At 57.4% G+C, this 20,664-nt stretch overlaps 3 protein-coding genes across 3 annotated transcripts in view; 2 read left to right on the top strand and 1 right to left on the bottom strand.

Annotated features, from left to right (window-relative positions):
* Positions 1 to 683: 683 nt before the first annotated feature.
* TTC9B (tetratricopeptide repeat domain 9B) lies at positions 684 to 3,066 on the top strand. The gene is made up of 3 exons (XM_026010044.2): positions 684 to 1,198; positions 1,742 to 1,924; positions 2,850 to 3,066. The coding sequence occupies exons 1-3, from the start codon at positions 784 to 786 to the stop codon at positions 2,957 to 2,959; spliced, it is 708 nt and encodes a 235-aa protein (XP_025865829.2). The 5' UTR covers positions 684 to 783; the 3' UTR covers positions 2,960 to 3,066.
* A 187-nt stretch (positions 3,067 to 3,253) lies between these two features.
* Positions 3,254 to 19,432, bottom strand: MAP3K10 (mitogen-activated protein kinase kinase kinase 10). The gene is made up of 10 exons (XM_072752680.1): positions 18,349 to 19,432; positions 14,473 to 14,653; positions 11,215 to 11,363; positions 10,605 to 10,780; positions 9,563 to 9,809; positions 7,822 to 7,938; positions 5,837 to 6,008; positions 5,632 to 5,744; positions 4,623 to 5,270; positions 3,254 to 3,858 (listed from the first exon to the last, which is right to left on the bottom strand). Exons 1-10 carry the CDS (start codon positions 19,028 to 19,030, stop codon positions 3,533 to 3,535), a joined length of 2,811 nt encoding a protein of 936 aa, XP_072608781.1. The 5' UTR covers positions 19,031 to 19,432; the 3' UTR covers positions 3,254 to 3,532.
* Positions 19,433 to 19,685: 253 nt separating this feature from the next.
* Positions 19,686 to 20,664, top strand: part of LOC140598254 (vomeronasal type-1 receptor 1-like) — a 59,293-nt gene continuing 58,314 nt past the window's right edge. The window contains exon 1 of the mRNA XM_072752734.1: positions 19,686 to 19,889. The gene's annotated coding sequence lies outside the window, so the exon portion shown is untranslated. The remainder of the gene's footprint in view (positions 19,890 to 20,664) is intronic.

Raw genomic sequence — 20,664 nt, 5'->3', positions numbered from 1 at the left:
AGTCTAGGGCAGGCACCTCTGCTGGGCCCCCACAGCCTGTTGCGCCTCCGCCATGCAGGGCTCGACCCACTGCCTGTACCTTCCCCACCGACCCCAGCCGCTTTGCCTGAGCTTCCCAGGCTGGCCCCCTCGGGGCTGTCACGGCCTGGTCACTGGTCTGTCTCCCCGCTGGACTAGGGGCTGAGGCTCTCTCAGTCCCTGCCTTTCCTGGCATCACTCCGGCCAGAGCTGGGCACAGAAAAAAAAAATATAAGTGAATATTTGCTGCATAGATAAACAGATGAGTTTCCGGTTGCTGTCATTGACTATGGTATTGAGGAGTCGAGAGTTCCAGGTAATCTGGGCGATTTGTCCAAGTACTACAACTAGTGAGTAATAGAAGCAGGGAATTGAGTCTGGGCAGCCCGACCCCATACCCCGCGCTCTTATCTAAATATATAAAACGCCCATGGGTCTGCAAATCAGCCTTCCACGAGGTCGCTATCTTCCGGCTCTTTCCCCCAGACTTGTCTTTTCCTTCCAGAAAGCTTTGGGAGCTTTGGCATGGGGGAGGAGAGCAGGCAGGAGGGTGGGAGGTAGGGGAGTGGGAAGGAGGGCGAGCCCGGAGAGCTAGGGCCGGGGCCCATTTGGAGGATAGAACGGGAAAGTCCGGAGGGGTTTCTCTACACCCATAGGGGGCAGGCGGAGTCGGCAGCCGGAGGTGCGGGGGCGGAGAAAGGGTGGGGACCGGCCCCGCGGGGGGCGATGCGGTAGCTGCAGCGGCGGCCGCAGGAGTTTCCCACAATGCAGCGCGGCGCGCTGTCCCCGGTGCTGATGCTCAGCGCTGCCCCGGAGCCTCCGCCGCGCCCGCCTCCCGCCCTCTCCCCGCCGGGCCCGGGCCCCCGCCATGGCTCGGCCCGGCCCAGCCCTGCCCCAGAGCCGTCGGGGGGCCTGGGCGCGGCGCTCGACAGCAGCCTGCGGGCCGCCGTGGCGTTCAAGGCGGAGGGCCAGCGCTGCTACCGAGAGAAGAAGTTCCGGGAAGCCATCGGCAAGTATCACCGGGCACTGCTGCAGCTGAAGGCGGCTCAGGGGGCCCGCCCTGGAGGCCTGCCCGCCCCCGCCCCCGGGCCCGCCGGCAGCCCCGGGCCGGCCCGCCTCAGCGAGGAGCAGCGGCGCCTGGTGGAGAACACGGAGGTGGAATGTTATGACTCTCTCACCGGTATGGGGCCGTCGGGGGGCGCAGAGGGTGCATACGCGGAGGGGTGGGGAGTGATGGGCAATCATGAAGCCTTGGGCGGGGGGCTGGAGGCTTGAAGGGAGCAGACCTGGGGTCTGTGAAGGGAGACCCCAGAGCTAATCAAGGGTTGGGGGTGTAGAGGCACACAGGGATGGGAGGGCTGGGATGCAAGAAATGGGCTTCGGGCTGTCACCTGGCAATCTCCAGGTGAGAAAAATCTTACCCTGGATTAGCGATTCAGCGCCCCACCCCTCACCTGAGATTGCCTTTAGTACTCTCCCCGGCAGAAACTTCCCAGCTAACCGCCCGGGAGCGCTTGTCTGTGTTTTCGCGCCCTCTAGCGGCGGCGCAGATGGCTCCTATCCTGATCGTCAGAAGATTGGCGGCCCTGGGCAGTGCCCTAGCCCCGCTCAGCCACGGGAAAGGGTTGGGGGTACCTGCAGCGCTAAGGCCCGGCTCCCAGCAGTCAGGTGAGGTCCGGGGGTGGCGCCAGGCTCTGCGAGCACCGGTCCGGTGTCCCCGCAGCCTGCCTGCTGCAGTCGGAGCTGGTGAACTACGAGCGGGTGCGCGAGTACTGTCTCAAGGTCCTGGAGAAGCAGCAGGGCAACTTCAAGGCCACCTACCGCGCCGGCATTGCCTTCTACCACCTGGGCGACTATGCTCGCGCGCTGCGCTACCTGCAGGAGGCCCGCAGCCGGGAGCCCACAGGTGAGGGGGCAGGGAAAGGGGCTAGAGCAGAGGAAGCCAGGAAACAAGGGAGGATCAGGGCAGAGCTGCCTCAACGGAGTGCAGTGCCGCCTCCCCAGCACCTACCTCTCCAACCACCTGCTCCTCACCCGCCATTCCTTCACCCATCCCCTCACCCAAGTTCCTCTGACATTCACCCAACCACCTGCCCTCTATTTAGTCATTGACTCAACGATGCCTCCCACTCACCCCCCTCCCCCATCTCCACCCCCCTCCCCCCATTCTCATTCATCCACTCACTAACCCATTCACCCACCCACGGCTTGTTGAGCACTTCTGGGAGGCTGACCCCAGGGTGGACAATGAAACTTGCAGGGGCAGGGGTGGAGGGAGGCCTGTTGCTTGCCCTCTAGGACATCATAGTCTGGGTGTGTGTGTGGGGGGCGCAGACACAATAGTCTTGTATTGAGAACCAATGACAAGGGAGTACAACAGGTACAGGACACGGGGCTTCGGGAGCAGAGACCACATTAGCTTTCCTGGTGAGAGGTTTAGAGGGCACAGACTCCTTGCAGGTGTTACTGGAAGGTGGGCAGGAGGATGACAGAAGTCTCTGAGCAGAGGCGCTCCTGGCAGAGGGCACAGTGAAAGCAAAAGTATGGAGGTGTGAAATGCCCCCATTCTGCTTGTGGTGGCTGGGACTTTGGGGAGAGCAGCTGCGCGGGGGAGCCGCTGAAGGCTGGGTACATCGAGGTGTGAGCTGAAGTGGTGCAGATGTCGCCCGCTGCCCCAGGACTCCTGGTCTGGGGGTCGGGCAGGTGGGGAAAGCCCAGGGGGTCTCGAGGAGGGCCTGGTAAGAGAGGATCAGATGAGGTCAATGGGGTGGGCCAGAGGGTGGCATTTAAATAAATAAATTTAGATAATGCCATGCCCCCCTTCCCCACAGACACCAATGTCCTCCGCTACATCCAGCTGACTCAGCTGAAGATGCACCGTTGCAGCCTCCAGCAGGAAGACAGTCGGGCCGGGGCCGGGACTCGAGATGTCGTTGGCTAAGGCCAACCTAGGGGGACTTTCCCTCCCCCTACTCCCACCTCAGCGTGTAACTAACTTCCCCTGACTTATGTGTTTGCTGGTAAAGCCCTTGTCACTGGTGACCATAACCTCTTTGTGTGATGTTCTTGTGGGGACTAGGGAGGGAACGTGTGCCTGGGCTTCACCCTCTGGATCTCAGAAACCCAGAGGCTCAGGGAGGTGGTGGAGGATGGGGGGGGGGGGGGCGGGCAGTGCCTTACTGGGGATGGTCTAGGATCAGAGCCCTGGACTGGGGAAAGACACAGCCAAGAGCGGTAGGGGGCAGGGGTTACCTTTAATGCTGCATTTTGTGCCAAATCCCTATGATGCCCTGTCCCTGAGTATCCCTGCCCACCCTCCCCCCATACTGCAGGATGGGCACAGGGCCCCACCCTCTGGGGTACAAAGGAATAAATTAAGTGACCCCCTCCCCCCTTCCCCAATAAATAGTGAGTATCCTGCCCAGGGCCTCCCCCGCCTTGTGGCATGGCAGGCTGGGGCGGGGCCTGGGGCGCTACATTCATGGCTGCCCAGGCGGGCGGTGGAGGGCAGGCTTCAGCGGGAGCCATGGGTCCCGCACAGGGGCACTGTGCTGTCCTGGCTCTGCCCCTCCATGTCCATGTCAAGCAGCGTGGGCTGCATGCCGGGGGGTCCAGGGCTCTCTGGGGTGTCCGGCCTGCTGGGAGGCGAGATGCTCAGTGTCCGGCCAAAGGAGACCAGTTTCCAGGGGTCCAGGCGGGGGCGGCTGGCAGCCGGCCGGGGTCTTGGGGCGAAAGTCAGGGTGGTAGGGCGGCCAGGGAACTCGGGGGGCCGACGGTGGGTCGGGAACAGGGTCTGGGGGTCGGGCAGGCGGGGAAAGTCCAAGGGGTCTCGAGGAGGGCCTGGTAAGAGAGGATCAGATGAGGTCAATGGGGTGGGCCAGAGGGTGGCATTTAAAAGCTAGGACCTTTACATAAGAATTGGAATTTCTGACTTTTTGTGAAATATCTGCTCATCTTGTTGGGCCCACTTTTCAGCAGGGGCAGGACCTCTACCCAGGTCCCCCACCACTCCTAATCACTCACTCATCCTGGAGCGACTCCAAGCATACTCCTTAACTTAGCAGCCTGTCCCCTTATCGCCCCTCTAGATAAAGCCCTCATCCCTCACAACCCTCTGAGGGACTGGGTGCATGCACACAGGCCTAAGGAGACCCCCGAGGCACAGCACTACCTCTGAATGGCAGGACGGCAGCTCACTCCACAGGCCAGAGTTAAACAAAACAATAATTGTAAGAAAAAGTTGCAGTGCCTGGTAATAGGTAGTGAACACCTGTCCTACTGGTCTTTGTCTCTGGTAACAAATGCACAGGGAACAGCGTCTAGCACGTGAGTGTTCCCTATAGTTGTTACGGTTGCCACCAATGTCACCCTCCTGGCCCCCGGAGGCACTGCGGTTTGCCACCTCTGCGGCATCCAGGGCTCAGTCACCTGGGGACCCACAATGCCCCGGGGAGTGAGGACTGCAGGGCCGGGGACCCTTCCTCCCCCGCTAAGCAGGAGGCCGCCCTGGAACTTAGGGGGTGGCCGCTGGGCTGGGACCTGGTGGGGGCGGGGGGGGGGGGAGGGGGGTCTTCTGCACCCTGGGTGCGGGGCGCCTCACTCACCAGGGCGGGGAGCCGCGGGCTCGGGCGCCCCCCGCTGCCCCAGCGCCCCGTCCGACGGCGTCCGCCGGTGCCCGCGGCTCACTGCGCGCGCGGCCGTGACGTGGGTGGGTGTGAGCGACTGGCGGGGGTCTTTCTTGAAGGTCTCCAGCTCCAGGTCCACCAGGGGGTTGGTGCCGGGCGGGGAGGGCGGCGGGGAGGGCGCGGCCGGCGCGGCCTCGTCGCTGTCGGAGCGCAGCAGCGAACGCGTGGAGTTGCAGTCGGACACGGACGACAGCGACACGAGGGTGGCCGAGGGCGCCAGGCCCGGGCCGGGGGCCGCGTCGTCGCGGCGGCCAGGCGAGCGGCCAGGCGGGCTGAGGCCCCGCGGGAAGCGGCCGGCGCGGGGGAAGAGGCCGTCCAGCCAGCGCCGCTGCTCCTCGCCGTCGGCCGCCCGCGCCTCGGCCACGTCGGCGCCCAGGCCCACGGCGCCCAGCAGCGTGGCGCAGCCCAGCAGAGCCAGCTCGCAGCGCCGCCGGCCGCCGTGGCCCAGCCGGGACAGGGGCGTGGGCGCCCCCGGGGAGGGCTCGGGCGGCAGCGGCACGGTGAGGTAGGACGGGGTGGTGTAGGGGGAGGGCGGCACGCTGCCTCCGTCCGCCTCCGCGAACTCCTCTGCAACCGGGAGAGGGCCGTCACTCGCCTCCCTCGCCCCCCTCCCCCCATGCTCCCCTGTCCCCGGGACTTGGTGGCCAGAGGCTGCCTCGAAAGACCCTACAGGCAGGGAGGCCGCCAAGCCCCACCAAACATGGTTCTCCAATCTTTCTCCCCGAGAAGCTCTTGCCCACCCCCACGGGGGTGGGGGATGACCCAACACCCAGGGGCTGCTCCCCTTTCCGGGAATGTTGCCAAGGCACTGGTCTAGTGAAATTGGCTTCCTCCTCCCAACCGGGCAGGGTGGTACCTCTTGGTCTTGGATTCGGTTTCCCTCCGATGCCCCACCCTCTCCATTTTAAAGGCACCCTCACCCTCTTACCCATCTCGTTGAGGCTGGCGAAGCCTGGGGCTATCGGTGTGTGTTTGGGGGATTTGCCCAGGTTGGGGGCGCTTGATGACCACTGTTTGCTTCCTTCCCCCAGGGCCTTCAGCCTGCAGGGGGCACCAGAGATGAGGGGTAGGCCTTCTGGCTGCCAGGGCCTGGGGTCAGGTGCAGGGCCAGGGGTGGGCTACCAGGCCAGTACCTCTCCTCCCCTCCAGCCCGCTCCTTCTGCAGGGTGGAGCTGGGTCCCCATGTGCGGCCCTTCTTCTTGCCTCCAACCAGTTCTTCCTTCTTTGGGGGCCCGCTGCGGCCCCATGTCCCACTGCCGCCACTGCTGCTGCCACTGCTGCTGCCACCACCATCCACAGGAGTCACTGGGCCAAGAGAAGCCACTTGGTTACTGGCTCTTGGGCAGTCTGTCCCTGCCGGGCTCTCCACCTCACTCTTGGATCCACCCTCCACCAGCTAGTCCAAGGGACCCTGGACTCTACTTCCAACATGACCCTTCCCTGCAGTAAGTCCTCCCATAGCTCCCCACTGCTGTCAGGACAAAGTCCCAGCTCCTCAGCCTGGCATTCGAGGCTCTTCATGTGCTTCCCTGCCTGCCCTCAGCCTCAGTTCCCATCACTCCTCACCCAAGCCCTTCAACTGTCTATTCAGTCCCATGTGTCTGCTGAGCACCTGCTCTCTGCAAGCCCTGTGGGACATGCTGAGGAGACAGCAGTGGGTAAAGCCAATAGAACCCCCTGCCCTCAGGAGTTTACATTTTAGGTGTGAAGACAGATGACCCGCAAGAATCCTATGAGATGAGTAATTTGTGTAGGGATTAGAAGGTGAAAAGTGCTATAGGGAAGATAGAGCAGGAAAGGAGGTTGAGAGTTTGGGAAGGCCTCACGTTTGACAATGATGTGAAGGAGGGGAGGCGGGAAGTCAAGTGGATCCAAGAGAGAAGAGCATTTCAGGCAGAGGGAATAGCATATGCCAAGGCCCTGTGGCGGGCCATGCCTGAACTGTTCAGAGCAGCCAGGGGGCCAGTAGGGCTGGTGTGGAGGCAGGGAGGAAAGGAGGAGAGCAAGGAGATGGAGTCTGGGGGTGGGCAGGCACAGGGCACTGAGTGCCTTGGTTGGGAGTCCATGTCTATCAGTTCCTACATGGGTATCTTCACTCCTCCATGCCTTTGCATAGGCTGTTCCCTTTGCCTGGTACTCTGTTCCCTTCAGTCCCTTTTCTGGCCTGCTTGGCTGCTTGTGCTTCAAGCCTCAAGCTTTGGCAGAGTTTGTTCCCTGGAGAGTCTGCTGCTCTCTCTTCCAGGCTTTGAACGTAGCCTGACACTAGTATGGCCTACCACTGTATGGAGACTGTCTGGGGGTCCCCAGGAGAATGACTTCCAGGGCTGGTACAAACAGGTGCCCTAACAGAGACATGAGGGGGTGGGGCATGGGGTGAAGCCAGGGGTGAGGGGGGCAGAGGAGCTTAGGGACTTGGTCTTGGATCCTGCTCATCCACAGACCACGCTGGCTACACCTCTGCCACGTAGCCCCAAAAGTAGCCATCTCCCGACTACGGCCCCACTCGGGTCCAGCCTCCATCGTCTCCCCCACCTTCAGCCATCATTCCTGCCTCCTACAATCCATAGTCCTCCCAGCAGCCAGAAGGACAAGGCAAGTCTGACCACATTCCTGCCTGGATCACAGCCTTCTGGGGCTCATAGCCCCTTCCACATTTAGAGTCAAATCCAATTCCTTATCCTGGCTCTCAAGGCCCAGCAAGATCTGGCCCTCATGGAACCCTTGCTCCACACCTTGCTCCCTTCCATTCATTCCATTCAAGTTGGCCGCCAGGCCAGACACACGGGCCTTGGCCCTTGCTGTTCTCTCTGGCAGGGCCATACTTCCCTCAGGTGTTGGCCCTCCTCACCCCTCTTCACCGTGCTGGCCCCTGCTCAAACCCCAGCAACTCGCACAGGCCTTCCTGATGTAAAAGCAATTTTGCTTTTATTCCCTTCCCTGTTTTCCTTTATAGTGCTTATCACTATAGGAAATTGTCCTGCTCACTGACTTGTTCGCACGTTTATTGCGTTTCCCCTGTGAATCAGGGAGGGGACCCTGTTGTTCTGGCTCAGTGCACGGCATGTGCCCAGAGAAGGTGGTTGACAATTGACCGCTCAGGGCCTGGGGAGGTACTCACGGCGAATGGCCCTCAGCCGGGGGATGATGCTGGGGCTCGCGGGGGGGCTGGCCCCGTCGGATCCTTTCCGCTTGTCCAGGGTTGGAGAGGCCTGGACTGTGATCTTATGCTCGAAGCCTGTGAAAAGGAAGAAACTTCCCTGAGCAAATGTCTCTGAGGGTAACCAAAGAGAAGCTCCTGTTGTAGGAGGCTAGAAGGAATGCTAGGATGGGCCTCGCCATGGTTCTGCATTCCTTAACACAGCGGTTCTCAAACTCTTCACCTGGAGACCTCTGGGGCAGAGGCGGGAGCAGGGGGAGTGCTCACTCTTAGGCCTTCTGAATTGGCCACTCCAGAGTGAAGCACAGCCATCTAACTGTGACGAGCCCTCCAGAGACCGCTGGCATATGCCCAGGTTGAGAGGAAAGATCCTAATTGGGTCCCTGGATAACTAAGGATTGACTACAGATCTAGACCTAAGTGTCCAACGTGGTGACCATTAGCCACCTGTGGCCACTGAGCACTTGCCATGTGGCACTATAGCTGAGGCACTGGGGAGTTTAAACATTATCTGTGTGGTTGCAATGAATCAAAATTTAAACTTAAAAACAGATACTCAGTTTGGTTATTGAAAACATTTACATTTAGAACGACTTGGGTATGTGAATCTTTCTCTTTTTTGGTGAATCTAACTTTCTCAACAGTACATTTCATGAAATCCAAATGCAGGTCAAGTATTTTTGACAAAAACTTAGTGGTTGGACTGTGATGTGCTGTAACTGTACCACGTACACTGGGTTTCAAAGTTTGAGTGTGAAAAAAGAAAGTGAAAATCCCTCACTAACCATTTTTTCTTGTTTTGATTATGTGTGACACCATAACATTTTGGATATACTGGGCTAAATAAAATATACTGTTAAAATCAATTTCACCTGTTTCTTTCTCATTTTTAAGGTGGCTACGAGGAGATTTAAAAATTAGCCGTGTGACTTGCATTAGATTTCTGCTGGCCAGTGCTGTTCTGGGCGTTGCGCTATGGCTTGTAATGTCCCTGAGAGAGAGTCCGAGCAGACATTATGTGCCTTATGGCAGGTGAGCACTGTAACAGCGCTTAGGAAGCCGACTTTGGGAAAACCAGAGACCAAACCTGAACCTGAACCTGACATCTACCTAGCCCTGACATCTACCTAGTGGGTTGACCCACGTGAAGCTTGTTTCTGTAGGTCAGAAAGGGCTGAACGTTAGCAATTTCACATGGTTTAACTTTCCAATTTATAGGAAATTCAGAGGGATGGAGGGGCGATGCCAGGGGGATGCAAGCAGCAACATCCACTCCTGTTGCGGGAGATGCCGCAGAATAAATGATGTAATTCCTCAACAAATTATTGGCAAGGGGGGAAAGTGGCAGGCTAAAAGATAAGAAAATAGGTAAAAGAAGAAGCAATAAAGTAGAAAGGTGAATGCCCTGAAAGTCAAAAATAGAGGTTACTCTTGCCATTGTGGGCTGAGCGTGTGGCAGGGGGTTGTGTCTAGAAGGACTGTGAGGAGGGCATCTGGGGTGGCTGTAGGTTCTCTATGCTTTCATGGGGGTGATTATACAAACTCATTAGGCTGTATTGTTTTCTGGTCCTTTTCCACATGTGTGATATATGTAGCAAGAAAAAAAGTTTAAAAACTGAAAGAGGTAAAGCCTGTGTTAGTACTGCTCCCAGCAGCCTCTGGGGTGGGGGGCGGTGCGGTGCTCCAGGGATGTGGGTGGTACCGGAGGGGAGGCTGATGTGGCTGCCACCTTCCCGCAGCTTGAGCAGGCGGCTACGCTTGAAGTTGCCCTTGCGTTTGCGGACCCTGGGCTTCTCCTGGCTCATCTGGCACATGAGCAGGTGCAGCTCCCGCTCCACGATGTCCATCTCCCGCTCCGCCAGCTCCTGCTCCCGCCGCCGCAGCTGCTCCTCCTGGAAGCGCTGCTCCTGGGCGGCCCGCAACAGCTCCTCCTCCCGGCTCCGGAGCTCCTGGGGAGGAGATGGGCGGCTGGGTGCGAGGGCCAGACCCCCGGGGGTGGACCCGGTGGAGGCACAGCACAAGCGCAGCCCGAGATGGGGCAAACTGGGGTCACAGTCTGACTCCCTCTTTACCAGCCAAGCTGGGTGCCAGGACACGGGGCTGTTTTGTTTTAGCACAAAGGGGTGGCTTTATTTTTCCCCTCTGATTTTTAATTTTTTTTTGGCTCTCCAATTTAGAAAACCTCAAGCATCCACAAAAGCAGAGACAGAACAGTGCACCCAGTGCACTCATCATCGAACTTCAACTATTTACACATTTCAGATCTTTTTTCCTGCAACTTCTTCTCTCCTCCCTCCCTCCCACTTTCGCTGTTACATTTTAAAACCACTCCCAGCCTCAGATTCACAGGTAAGAACCTCAGTGCAGGGTACCTTTTCTTATGCATCCAGCAACATGCTGGCTTTTCTTAAAATGCAAAAAGCCCCCGCCCCCACCCTGCAGGAACCCAAAGACTGAAGCTCAGGCGAAGGGACTCTGCCCCAGGGAAGGCGAAAGCACATCAAAAAGCAGGATCTCTAAAATCTCTTCAAAAGGGCCTGCCTTCGGCCCAGGGCGTGATCCTGGGGTCCGAGGAGAGGATCGAGTCCCACATCAGGCTCCCTGCATGGAGCCTGCTTCTCCCTCTGCCTGTGTCTCTGCCTCTCAATCTCTCTCTTCCTGTCTCTCATGAATAAATAAATAAAATCTTAAAAAAAAAAAAAAAAAAAAAAGCAAGCAGGATCTCACTTCATCCTGGCCTTCACCTTCTCTTTGGTCCGGAGGTCATCGAACATGTGCTGAATCTCCAGCTTCCAGTCTTCCTGCAGCGAATGGAAGGACTCCAGGGGCATCTGGAACAGGGCTGACTGTTCGATGACTTCAAGCTGCTTCAAGATGCTGCCGAAATCTGGCCGCCCGTGGGGGTCTGGGTCCCAGCATTCTGGGGATGGGGGTGGGGGCGGGAGGACAGCAGTGGAAGTGGAGAAGTCAGGGGCCATGCTCTGTGAAAGGCAGGATTTCAGGGGACTGTGGACAAACAACTTCCATGGAGCTGAGGGGAAGGGATTCGAAACCAAATCCCTGGCAACATTTCGCTCAGTGAAACTCTGGGAGACAAACCTGGGGAACTGCTCCCTCACTTGTGGCAGAATCAAGGATCAGGGAGGAATCCTGGGGCCAGTGAAGGCTAGCAGGTTGCCCCCAAGAGCTGTGGGCCAGAACAGAAGTTTGGGGGCCATGGAACCAGTTGTAGAGGGGTGGACTGTGGTCTGATGGTTGCCGACCCTTACTCCGGGACCCACTGGGATGGATGAGGTCTGGCCCGAGGGCCCCTGCCACCCGAGCAGAGCCTATCTCCACGGGGCCCTGGCTCACCCTCCAGTAGGCGGGCAAAGGGCTCGGGGCACGTAGAGGGGATGGGCAGCGTCAGCTTGTTCATAGCCACGCCGTATGCCACGGCCAAGGCGTCGATTTCACGGTAGGGGACCTCACCCGTCAGCAGCTCCCAGAGCAGCACCCCGAAGCTGCGGGTGGGGAAGAGGGAGGGGTGATGCTGCAGCCCACCCCAATCCTCACCTACACCCCAGCCCTGCCTCCGGTCCCATGGTGGGCCTCCCTCACCCCAACATCCTGCCCTGGCCAATGAACAGGATAGATAAGACATCTGCTGGCCTGATCTCACACAAATGTTGTGGGGCTGGTTTTCTCTCTCTGACGTCTTGCCTTTGCTCTCTTCTCTCACCCCTGCCTGAAAACCCTAGGTGTGTCCCCTGCTCCTGTGGGGCAAAGCCACATTCCTTAGCCCTGACTTCCGATGACCCTGCCTCTAAGTGCTCTCGCCCCCCCTTACCGAGTCCGGCTTCAGCTTGGAGCCACACTGAACAAGTTAAACTAGCCCTGTTCTTAACCTCTGGCTTTACACATGCTCTTCCCTCTGTCAAGAACATTCTTCCCTGTGCGTAACTGTCCTTTAAGTCAGAATTCAGGTGTCCTCTCTGCCAGGAAGCTTTCCTTGACTCCATAGTCTCCAAAGCTAAGTTAGAGGCCCCTCCTCTGAGTTCCCCCGGATCCTGGAATCCTCGGCACTTACCTCTAAAACCAAGTTAACACTATTTAACATTTATAAAGCACTTACTCCAGGCCAGCACTGTGCTAGGCGCTCTCAGTAATCCTCACAACAGCCCTGCAAGGCAGAAGGCATTGGTATGACCCCCGTTTTATCCGGCGAGCAGGTGCAGGCTCAGAGAGGTTAAGTTGTCTGCCTGAAGGTCACACAGCTAGTTAGTGGACAGGCCTCAGTCCACACTTGGACTCAGGCCTGCTTGACACCCATGGCAGTGTCCTTCCTGGATACACAAAACCTGGGTGTGCACCACTCTGTTACAGTCACCTGCGGGTCCATCTTCTCCAGTGAACTGAACTCCTTCGGGAGCCTAACGACCATTTTGTGCAGTGCCCGGCATGCAGCAGGTCCCTGGGCTCCCCCACATCTGCACGTGCACCCATTTGACATATACTTAGAAACATCTGCTGTGTGCCGGGCATCGTTCTGGGCACTGGAACAAGATGGACACAACCCCTGCTGTCCTACAGCTGTGGCCTCCCTTCTCAGGGCCAGCACTGGAGAATCTGAGCCGGGCAGCACATGTTGTATGGAGTAATTTCCCATCTTCCTTTGCAGCTAAGGAAGCCCATAGGGCGATGGTTTTGGCCAGTGGGATGGAGGAGGATGTGCAATCTGCAGCTAACTTCCAGGAAGTTAGCGCCTGCCTTCGGCCCAGGGTGTGATCCTTAGAGAGAAGGGGTGTCTTTTCCTTTTTTTCCTTCCTAACTGGTTGTGATGTGGACATAAAAGCTAGAGCTCAAGGGGCGCCTAGGGGGCTCAGTCAGTTAAGCGCCTGCTTTCGGCTTGGGTCCTGGAATTGAGCCTGGCATCAGGCTCCCTGCTCAGTGGAGAGCCTGCTTTTCTTTCTCCCTCTCCCTCTGCTGCTCCCCCTGCTTGTGTGCTCTTTCTCTGTCAAATAAATAAATAAAATCTTTTTTAAAAAGCTGGAGCTCAAGCAGCCATGTGGAATGATGAAGTGAACTAGGGAATGGAGGCCACACAAGGTGGAGGAAAATGATAGTGGCTTTCACTTGGACATGGCGTGAACCACTCCCCACCGCACCCCCCATCACTGGAGACCTCTGGGGATGTTGGGATTGTCACAATGACTGGGGAGCGCTATGATGTTTGGTGGTTGGGGACCATGGTGCCCTGAGAAGTACAGGGCAGTACCACACATCTTGGCTGATGTCAAGGACACCACCGTCGAGGAATCCTGACATAGGAACCTGAATTCCTGTCACTGTGGCCATCACAGCAGTCCTCGGCTTTACATGAGAGCAGAAACTTTAGTTTGTTTTCATTTGGGGTTTTCTGCTCCTTGCCACTGAGCTATTGCTCTGTTAAATGTTTGGTGCCACAAATGAATGCCTGATGTAAAGCCAGTCAGAACTTTCCCCCAAGGGCTGTGCTGCTCTAATGGAGACTTCCTGTCTGAGCTGTCTGCCCCACAGCCATGACTGCTGCTTGGTCCATCTGGAGCTTCAGCTGGGGCCTGACCTGGGTTTGGCTCTCTCCCAGTAGGAGGTTGGGGGTTGAAGTTTCTGCGGCTACCATCAAACCTCACTAGTGATGGCAACGGCCTCCTCACTGGCTTCCCACCCCCACTCCTGTCCCCTACAATCCATTCTCCATCCTACAGCTGGGGGAGCCTTGCAACGCTCAACCAGATCATGCCAGTTGTAAGTGTGGCTAATGGGTTTCCACTGCACTTAGAATAAAGCCTGGGATCCGGTCCCTCATCCGGCTCTCTCTTCTGTCATTTCCTACCACCTTTCTCCTTGGCCTGCTCTGCTCCAGCCACATGGGCCTTGGAGTTGTATCTGGAACGGACCAAACTCATTCTCACATTGGTGCCTCCTTTGTGGGCACTATCCCCTCTGCGTGGGAAGTTCTCCCCGCAAACTTTGCATGGCGGGCTCCATCCTGTCAGCCAAAATTTAGCTCAAGTATCACTTCCCAGAAAGGCCTTCCCTACAGTCATCCTCCTGCCCTCAGGGGATTAGCTCACTATCTTTTGAAAATTGTTCTATGACTTTTTAACTTAAACCCAGCTATTTTCCCAGCTTTCCAGTGTTTGCTGATTTACTATCCCTGTGGGCAGGAAACGTGTTTACTTTTATTTCCTGCTGTATCCCTAGCACCCAGTGCAGACGGACGGATGGACAGATGGCCGGATGGATGGATGGACAGATGGATGGACAGATAGATGACCGAATGGCTGCCTCCAAACGCCTCAGTTTCCTGCTGACAAGTGGGGCGGTGTGCTGGGTGGTGTCTGAGGGCCCTGGTGCTGACACTCTATCTCTACATCTTTGGAATTTTCCATTCAGATCCAAGTCCTTCTCAGCTGCCACTTTAGCAAGCAGAGCAGACACCTGCTTTGGTGCTTTGATAGCCTGACCTTGCCAGTGAGCCCCTTTGCCAGGCCCGGATCCTAGCTTTAGTGGGAGGCCATCCCTTCTACTCTGACCCCCTCCTTCGCCCCTCCCCCACATCCAGGACTCCCCAACTCCCCCCATCAGCACCTCCAGACGTCACTGCTTTTGGAGAAGAGGGAGAGACGGATAACCTCTGGAGCCATCCAGGCATAAGTCCCCGCAGCGCTCATTTTGGTGGTCTTGTGCCACTCACGGGCGAGGCCGAAGTCTGTGATCTTGAGCACCGTGTCTGCGAGGTTGTGGTTCTCGATGGCCTCCAGAATAAGGACTGTGGGGAGGAAGAAAGGTGGGTCACCTCAGACCTTCCACGCTGCAGACCCAAGTGTCCTGGCCCCTGGCTCAGCTGGAACCTTCTTGTTCTCTTCCCCACCTCTAGGTGTCCCCCTCTGCAGCAGCTCCTTTCCTTGTCTGATACACTAGGAATCCTTCCATGTGGTCTAATCCCTGCCTTGCCCCTGACACCCGCCCCCACCCCAGGAAGGGGGAGGGGCCTCCCCTCAGTTTGCTACCCTCATGACTCCAACCTGGGCTCTGGGGAGCTCACTGAAAGGTTGGTAGCCAAAGCCTTGGTTCTCCTAGAGGCTTCATTTCCCAGCCACCCCAGCAGTGGGGACTGACCGCGACCACAAGGTATGAATGTGGCTCTCCTTTGTCCTTGTCACCCCGTGGCAAACTGCATTTGGGGCCCCAGTTCTATTCCTTTCTGCATCATCACACTCTTTGCCACTTGACTTTGCACTTCTTTCCTCGAAGGAGGCAGAGCGTATTTCCCCCTCCTTTACTTAGGGTTGGCCATATGACTTGCTTTGGTCAACAGACAACAGAATGAGGCAGAAGGGACAGGAGGCCAGCTCCAAGCCGAGGCCTTAAGAGGCCTCACATGTCTACCTGCCCTCTTGTGTTTCTGCCACCACCAGGAGACCATACTCGAGCTAGCCTGCTGGTCCAACGTAGAGGGGAAATACTTGGGAGTAAAGCCTTTCTGGCTGGACCCAGCCTAAAACAGCTTACCCTCCAGTATGTGTGTGAGCCATAATCAATGACATCAAGTTTTAAGACACTGCCTTTTAGGGGTGGCTTGTTCCACAGCATTACTGTGACAAATCTGACGGATATATCACCCAAGCATATTGTGCTCCCAACTTGCTGTCTGGGATTATTACTAACAACAGTTATAATCATGGCTGGTGTTTATCAGCAGCCTATTAAATGGCAAGCATTGTGCTCAGCCCTTCACATGAATTAACTAGAAAGCAGCCTATTTTATCAACGGACAAACTGAGGCTCAGAGAGAAGTCCCTTGGTCAAGATCCTGCAGCTAGAAAACTGTGGGGCAAAGACCTGATCTAGATCCGTCATGAGAGCCCAATGTCTTAACTGCTGATATTTTATCAGCTTCTATCAAACAGAGGCTCCGAGGTGTACAGTGTCCTGCCTTGGTTTGAATCCCAGCTCTGCCACTTAGTTATTAACTGAATAACCTCGTTAATGTATTCTTCTTATCACTAAGATTTCTCCTCTGTTAAATAGAGATGATAGTATTATTTACCTTAGAGGACTGTAGGAAGGATTTATGGCCAGAAGCAACAGTACGTCCTTACAAAATGTTAGCTATTATTATTGGTGTGTAATGTTGCCATAACTGGCACTTACTTCTCCACCTGGATCTTTGACCATTCCTTCTGCTGCTTCTCCAGTCATAACAGTGAGGTGATGCTACTATCATCACGGCCCAGAGGCCTTCCCTGACTCTCTAGCATGTGACTCCATTCCTCCCTTCTTGGGTCCCCACCTCTCGTTTGTGGGGTACCCCAAATCCTCACATAGCCCCTAGGGTCACCATGATCTGGGCCCTGCCTATGTTTCTGACCTCATCTCCTACTGCTGCCTCATTCCTCCTCTTCCAACCCCTCTGGTCTCTCGCTTTTTCTTCAACAAGGCCTGCTCATTCCTACCTCAGGACCTTCGCCCTGTCCAAACCTTTGTAAGGCCGGGTCCTCTTTGTTCAAGTCTCTGCTCCAGTATTGCCTCCCCTGACCATCTGATTGAAAAAGCTCCTTCCGCCTCATCTTTAATCTATTTTGTTCCCTTCAGAGCCCCCAATACTCTCTGGAAACTCTGTCATCTATCTACCTACCTATCTAAATATCAATCATCTACTTCCGTTTACTAGACTGTAATTTCCATATGGGGAGATCTTGCCTGGTTCACTTCTGTAATCCCAGAGCTTGAGACAGGGCCTTGGTTACTTAATTCTGCTTAAGAAATATTGGTTGAGTGAACCAGTGTATGAGTGACACCAGGTGAAGGGCTCCTTAGAGAAAGATGGAGGAAGCTGTGCTGCGGGGGCCCTGTGACCTGTCCCAGGCATACGGTTGCCCCATTGACTGAACAGGAAGCTCTGGCCTAAAAAGCCCCAACCACCCTGTGTCCAGGTGGCACTGGCTGCAGAAAACCTGGGGGCATGGTGTGTAACGCTTTTTACCCCACCTTCAGGCTGTGAATCAGCAGGGGTGAGAAAGGGCCAGGAAGGCACCTCAGCCCTCAAAGGAGCATGCTGCCTGTCCTGCCTCCATTTGCCCAGCATTTCAGAGCATGAGGGAAGGCAGGAACCATCTGTGCCTCTTGCTCAATTCCAGCCCTGGCACAGCGCTTGGCACACCTTGAGCACATGGCAGATCTGTTAGTGTACAAATGCAAGGCCTGGAAGGTAAGGAAGGCTCACCTGTCTGCTCCAGGGGCTTGTAGTTGGTGGCGGTGGTGGGAGCAGAGCAACAAAATTGCAAAAATAGCGGGATGGATTCCAACAAATGTCAAGATGCAGAATTGACAGGAATCAGAAATAGATGAGAGGTGAGAGACCAAATGTGAGGGCAAAGGGGAAATCCTTAAATTTCAGGTGAGGTCAAGTGCTGGCTCCATTCACTGTTGATCTCTCTCCTTACCATAGGACTTGCTCCAGGAAACACCAAATAATAAAAGAAAGAATGAATACATAAATGTAAAAATGAAAGGGAGTGAGGTGGGGCAGAGGAAGGAAGGGAGAGCCAGGATTTTTCCCTTGTATATTATGTAGTTAGGACCTGGGACAGAGTGTGGCACACAACAGGCGCTAGGGAAATACGTGGGGGAAAGAATGAAATCTTTAATTTGTGAGTACCGTAAGGGCAAATAAGTGCTCAATTAATATATGCTAACATCACGAGAAGCTCCTTGATCTAGATGTGGGTCCTGGGGGACCCTTTTCCCTTCTACCTGGCCCCAGTTCCCAGTCAACCAGCCAACCAACTTTTGAGAGCCTGTGGTAAGCCAGGCAGCCTGGAAGATTTTTACGTAAAGCAAGTCCCTTTTGCTCCTCTCTCACCTCCACTTTGCCTCAGCTAGCAGGAGGAGAGGCCTGGGAGGACTCCAAGAAGTGGTTCTCAAGTGGGGGCGGCTTTACCCCCTCTACCCAGAGGACATTTGGCAATGTCTGGAGACAAGTTTCGGTTATAATTGGGGATGGAGGTGGGAGATGCTAATGGCATCTGGTCGGTAGAAGCCACACAGGACAGCCTCCTCCTACGATCATCCGGACCCAAATGTAAATAGTGCCAAGGCTGAGAAATCCTGCTCCAGGCTAGGTTCTTTCTGACTCTGCCTGGTGGACGCTGGCATCAGGGACTGATGAGGGCAGGCACTGCATCTGTGCTGTTCATGCTAGGAGTGCAGAGCCTGTCACAGTGTTATGGGTACATATTTATTGAGCTATGACTCTGTAGTCTCGGGGATAGGTGGTCCCTCAACCTTTCTGAGCCTCTTTTCCTCCCTTAATGGGCAAGGCTGCCTCACTTGGCCTGGAGGCATATTGCTGCCCCTTCTTGCCCTAGACAGCGTCTTCTGGTGTCCCCATTTCCCGCCACCTATGCCTGACCTCACAAGATTCTGTGGAAGCAAATTTTTGGGGGGGAGGACACCACTTACTGTTGATGGACTTGAGGTCCCGGTGGATGATGGGCACGGGGGCATCATTGTGTAGGTAGTTCATGCCCCGGGCCACCTGCACAGCCCAGTTGACCAGCACATGAGGGGGCACCCGGCGGCCTGCCAGCACCCTGCTCAGTGCGCCCCCCCTGGCATACTCCATCACCAGGCAGAGGTGTGGGGGGCTGAGGCAGGCGCCTCTGAGGGCAATGATGTTGGGGTGCTTCAGGGCTCCGAAGAGCCGGGCCTCCTGGCGCACCTGCTCTGCTGTCACTGCCGGGTCCCGCTCAGGGTCCAGCCGGGCGGCCTTGACAGCCACCTCCTCGCCGCGCCATAGGGCCCGGTAGACCTTGCCAAAGCCCCCTACACCGATGATCTCCTCTAGCTGCAGCTCGTGGAAGGGGATCTCCTGGGGCAGCTGGAGGCCCGCGGGCGCGGCGGGAGCGCCGGGGGCTACGTAGTTGCTGGGGAAGACGCCCACACGGCCGCTGGGTAGCTGCCCGGTCCACCAGCCCTCGTCGCCCGACACCGCACAGTCCTGGGAAAGCACCTGGACGCGGTCGCCCCTCCGCAGGGTCAGCTCCTCATCGCCCGCCGCCTCGTAGTCGAACACCGCGGTCCAGACGGGCCCCGTGGGGGTCGTGCCCCACTCCTTGGCCGTCCCCCCCTCCTCCTCCTCCATGGGGGAGGGGCCGGGGGCTGCGGGAGGCCGCTTCACACTGGCTGCCCGCGGGATACAGAGGGCGGGCCCCGGCGGCCAGGATGGGGGGCAGTCCCTGCAGGTTCTAGGGGGCTCCTGGTGGCCATGGCTCGGGGGGCCCTCCGCAGGAGCAACAAAAAGCCTCCTTAAGAGGGCAGGGTCGTCCCCTCTGATTCAGCTGCCCGGGGGGGCGGGGTGCGGGTAGGGCGGCGGGTTCACCTGTGCCCCCCAAACGTCAGGGCGCTAAGAGGGCCGGGCCGCGCGGCTCCCGAATTCCTGCCGGGGCCCGCCGGTGGGGGACGAGGGTGAGGGAAGCAGGCAGCCCCCTTCCCCGCGCCTCTCACCCCGCGCAGCTCCACCGGCGGCCCCCGGCTCCGCATCCCGGGCCACGACAGCCGGGCGGGGTGGGGGTGGCAGGGCCCGGGGGGCGCCCGCCCCGGAACGGGGTGGCGCGCCCCTCGGCCTTCTCACGCGCGGGGCGGCCGGGCAGCCCCCATCCTCAGCACCGGCCTCCCGGTCGGCCCCAGCCCTGCCCCCGCCCGCGCCGCTTCCCGGGGCCGCCGGCGGTGCCTGAGTGACGTGATCGCCGCCGCCGCCGCCGCTGCCGCCGCGGTGCCGCCTGGGAGTTGTAGTCTCCAGCTGCGCGGCCTCTAGGCTGTCCCCTAGCCCTCGGGGCCCGGCTGCCAGCCTCGGGCCGCAGTGAGGACCCCTCGGGGCCGAAGGATTCCTCCCGGGGAGATAAGCCTGGCCTCGGACCCTGGGACCCGGTGGGCCGGACGCCTGGAGGAGGAAAGGAGGGGACCAAGCGCTCCTCACAGACCCTGCGGGTCCGCGGCTCAAGGTGGGGTTGACGGTGGCTGACTGGCTTCGCAAAGCGAAATAGAGGAGCTGCCTGAGTGATGGTTACTGCCTCCAGCCTCAGCGCGGCTGGGACAGGTCCCCTTAGCGGGCCGGCCCCTTGGGGTTCCGACCCGAGGTGCACGCCGGGAAATGTAGTCCGTCCTCGGACCCGCGCGGCGGGAGGCGGCCCCAAACGCTGGAAGCGGGTTGGTGGCTCTTGCAAGCTAGGGGGTCCGGCTGAAGCCCAGGCCTCAGCCGGGCAGACCCGGCTGGCAGGATGTGCTTCCTGTCGGTCGGGAAATCACAGCCATGTCTTTCCCCACCAGCACTGGGTTCTTCTGCCTCAGCCGTCAAAACTCGTACCCTCGAAATTTCCCCGCCCTCCCAGAACAGGAACTTCAATTTATTGGGGCTTGATGCAAATCTTGTGCTAAGTGCTTTGCACGCGGGGCATTAAATTCTCGCAAAGACCCCATTTTACAGATGCCGCCTTGAGAAGCAAAGTCCACCTGGTCCAAGGTCACAGATACATAAATGGCAAAGCAAGAGTCAAAGGCAGATTTTTAAAATTAAACATGATTTCAAAACAAAACACTGCCTTCCCATTTCAAGAATGAGGAAACTGAGTCCTGCAGAGGTTCAGTGACTGGTTCAAGATCTGAAAGCCTGGAAGCGGCAAAATTCTGGGCCTTTTCACGCTGTTTCTCCTGAGCGGTCGAGAGGTCTGGAAGGAGGAGAGAAGAGAGGAGCTATGATGGGCTCTGGTTCCAGGCTCC

Source organism: Vulpes vulpes, chromosome 1 (assembly GCF_048418805.1).
Source record: "Vulpes vulpes isolate BD-2025 chromosome 1, VulVul3, whole genome shotgun sequence".
In the NCBI taxonomy this organism is placed as follows: domain Eukaryota; kingdom Metazoa; phylum Chordata; class Mammalia; order Carnivora; family Canidae; genus Vulpes; species Vulpes vulpes.
Note: the sequence above shows the minus strand (reverse complement) of the source record. Positions and strands in the feature narration are given on the sequence as shown.

What these genes read in the sequence shown, in the direction of transcription:
- TTC9B (XM_026010044.2), top strand. Translation starts at nt 784, where the DNA reads ATGCAGCGCGGCGCGCTGTCCCCGGTGCTGATGCTCAGCGCTGCCCCG. An exon ending in ATGTTATGACTCTCTCACCG is followed by an intron (nt 1,199 to 1,741) that starts GTATGGGGCCGT and finishes GTGTCCCCGCAG; the next exon opens with CCTGCCTGCTGCAGTCGGAG. An exon ending in CCGCAGCCGGGAGCCCACAG is followed by an intron (nt 1,925 to 2,849) that starts GTGAGGGGGCAG and finishes CCTTCCCCACAG; the next exon opens with ACACCAATGTCCTCCGCTAC.
- MAP3K10 (XM_072752680.1), bottom strand. Translation starts at nt 19,030, where the DNA reads ATGGAGGAGGAGGAGGGGGGGACGGCCAAGGAGTGGGGCACGACCCCC. An exon ending in CCACATCAGCCTCCCCTCCG is followed by an intron (nt 7,939 to 9,562) that starts GTACCACCCACA and finishes TCCTTTTCACAG; the next exon opens with GCTTCGAGCATAAGATCACA. An exon ending in GCCCGCGGCTCCCCGCCCTG is followed by an intron (nt 3,859 to 4,622) that starts GTGAGTGAGGCG and finishes CTCTCTTACCAG; the next exon opens with GCCCTCCTCGAGACCCCTTG.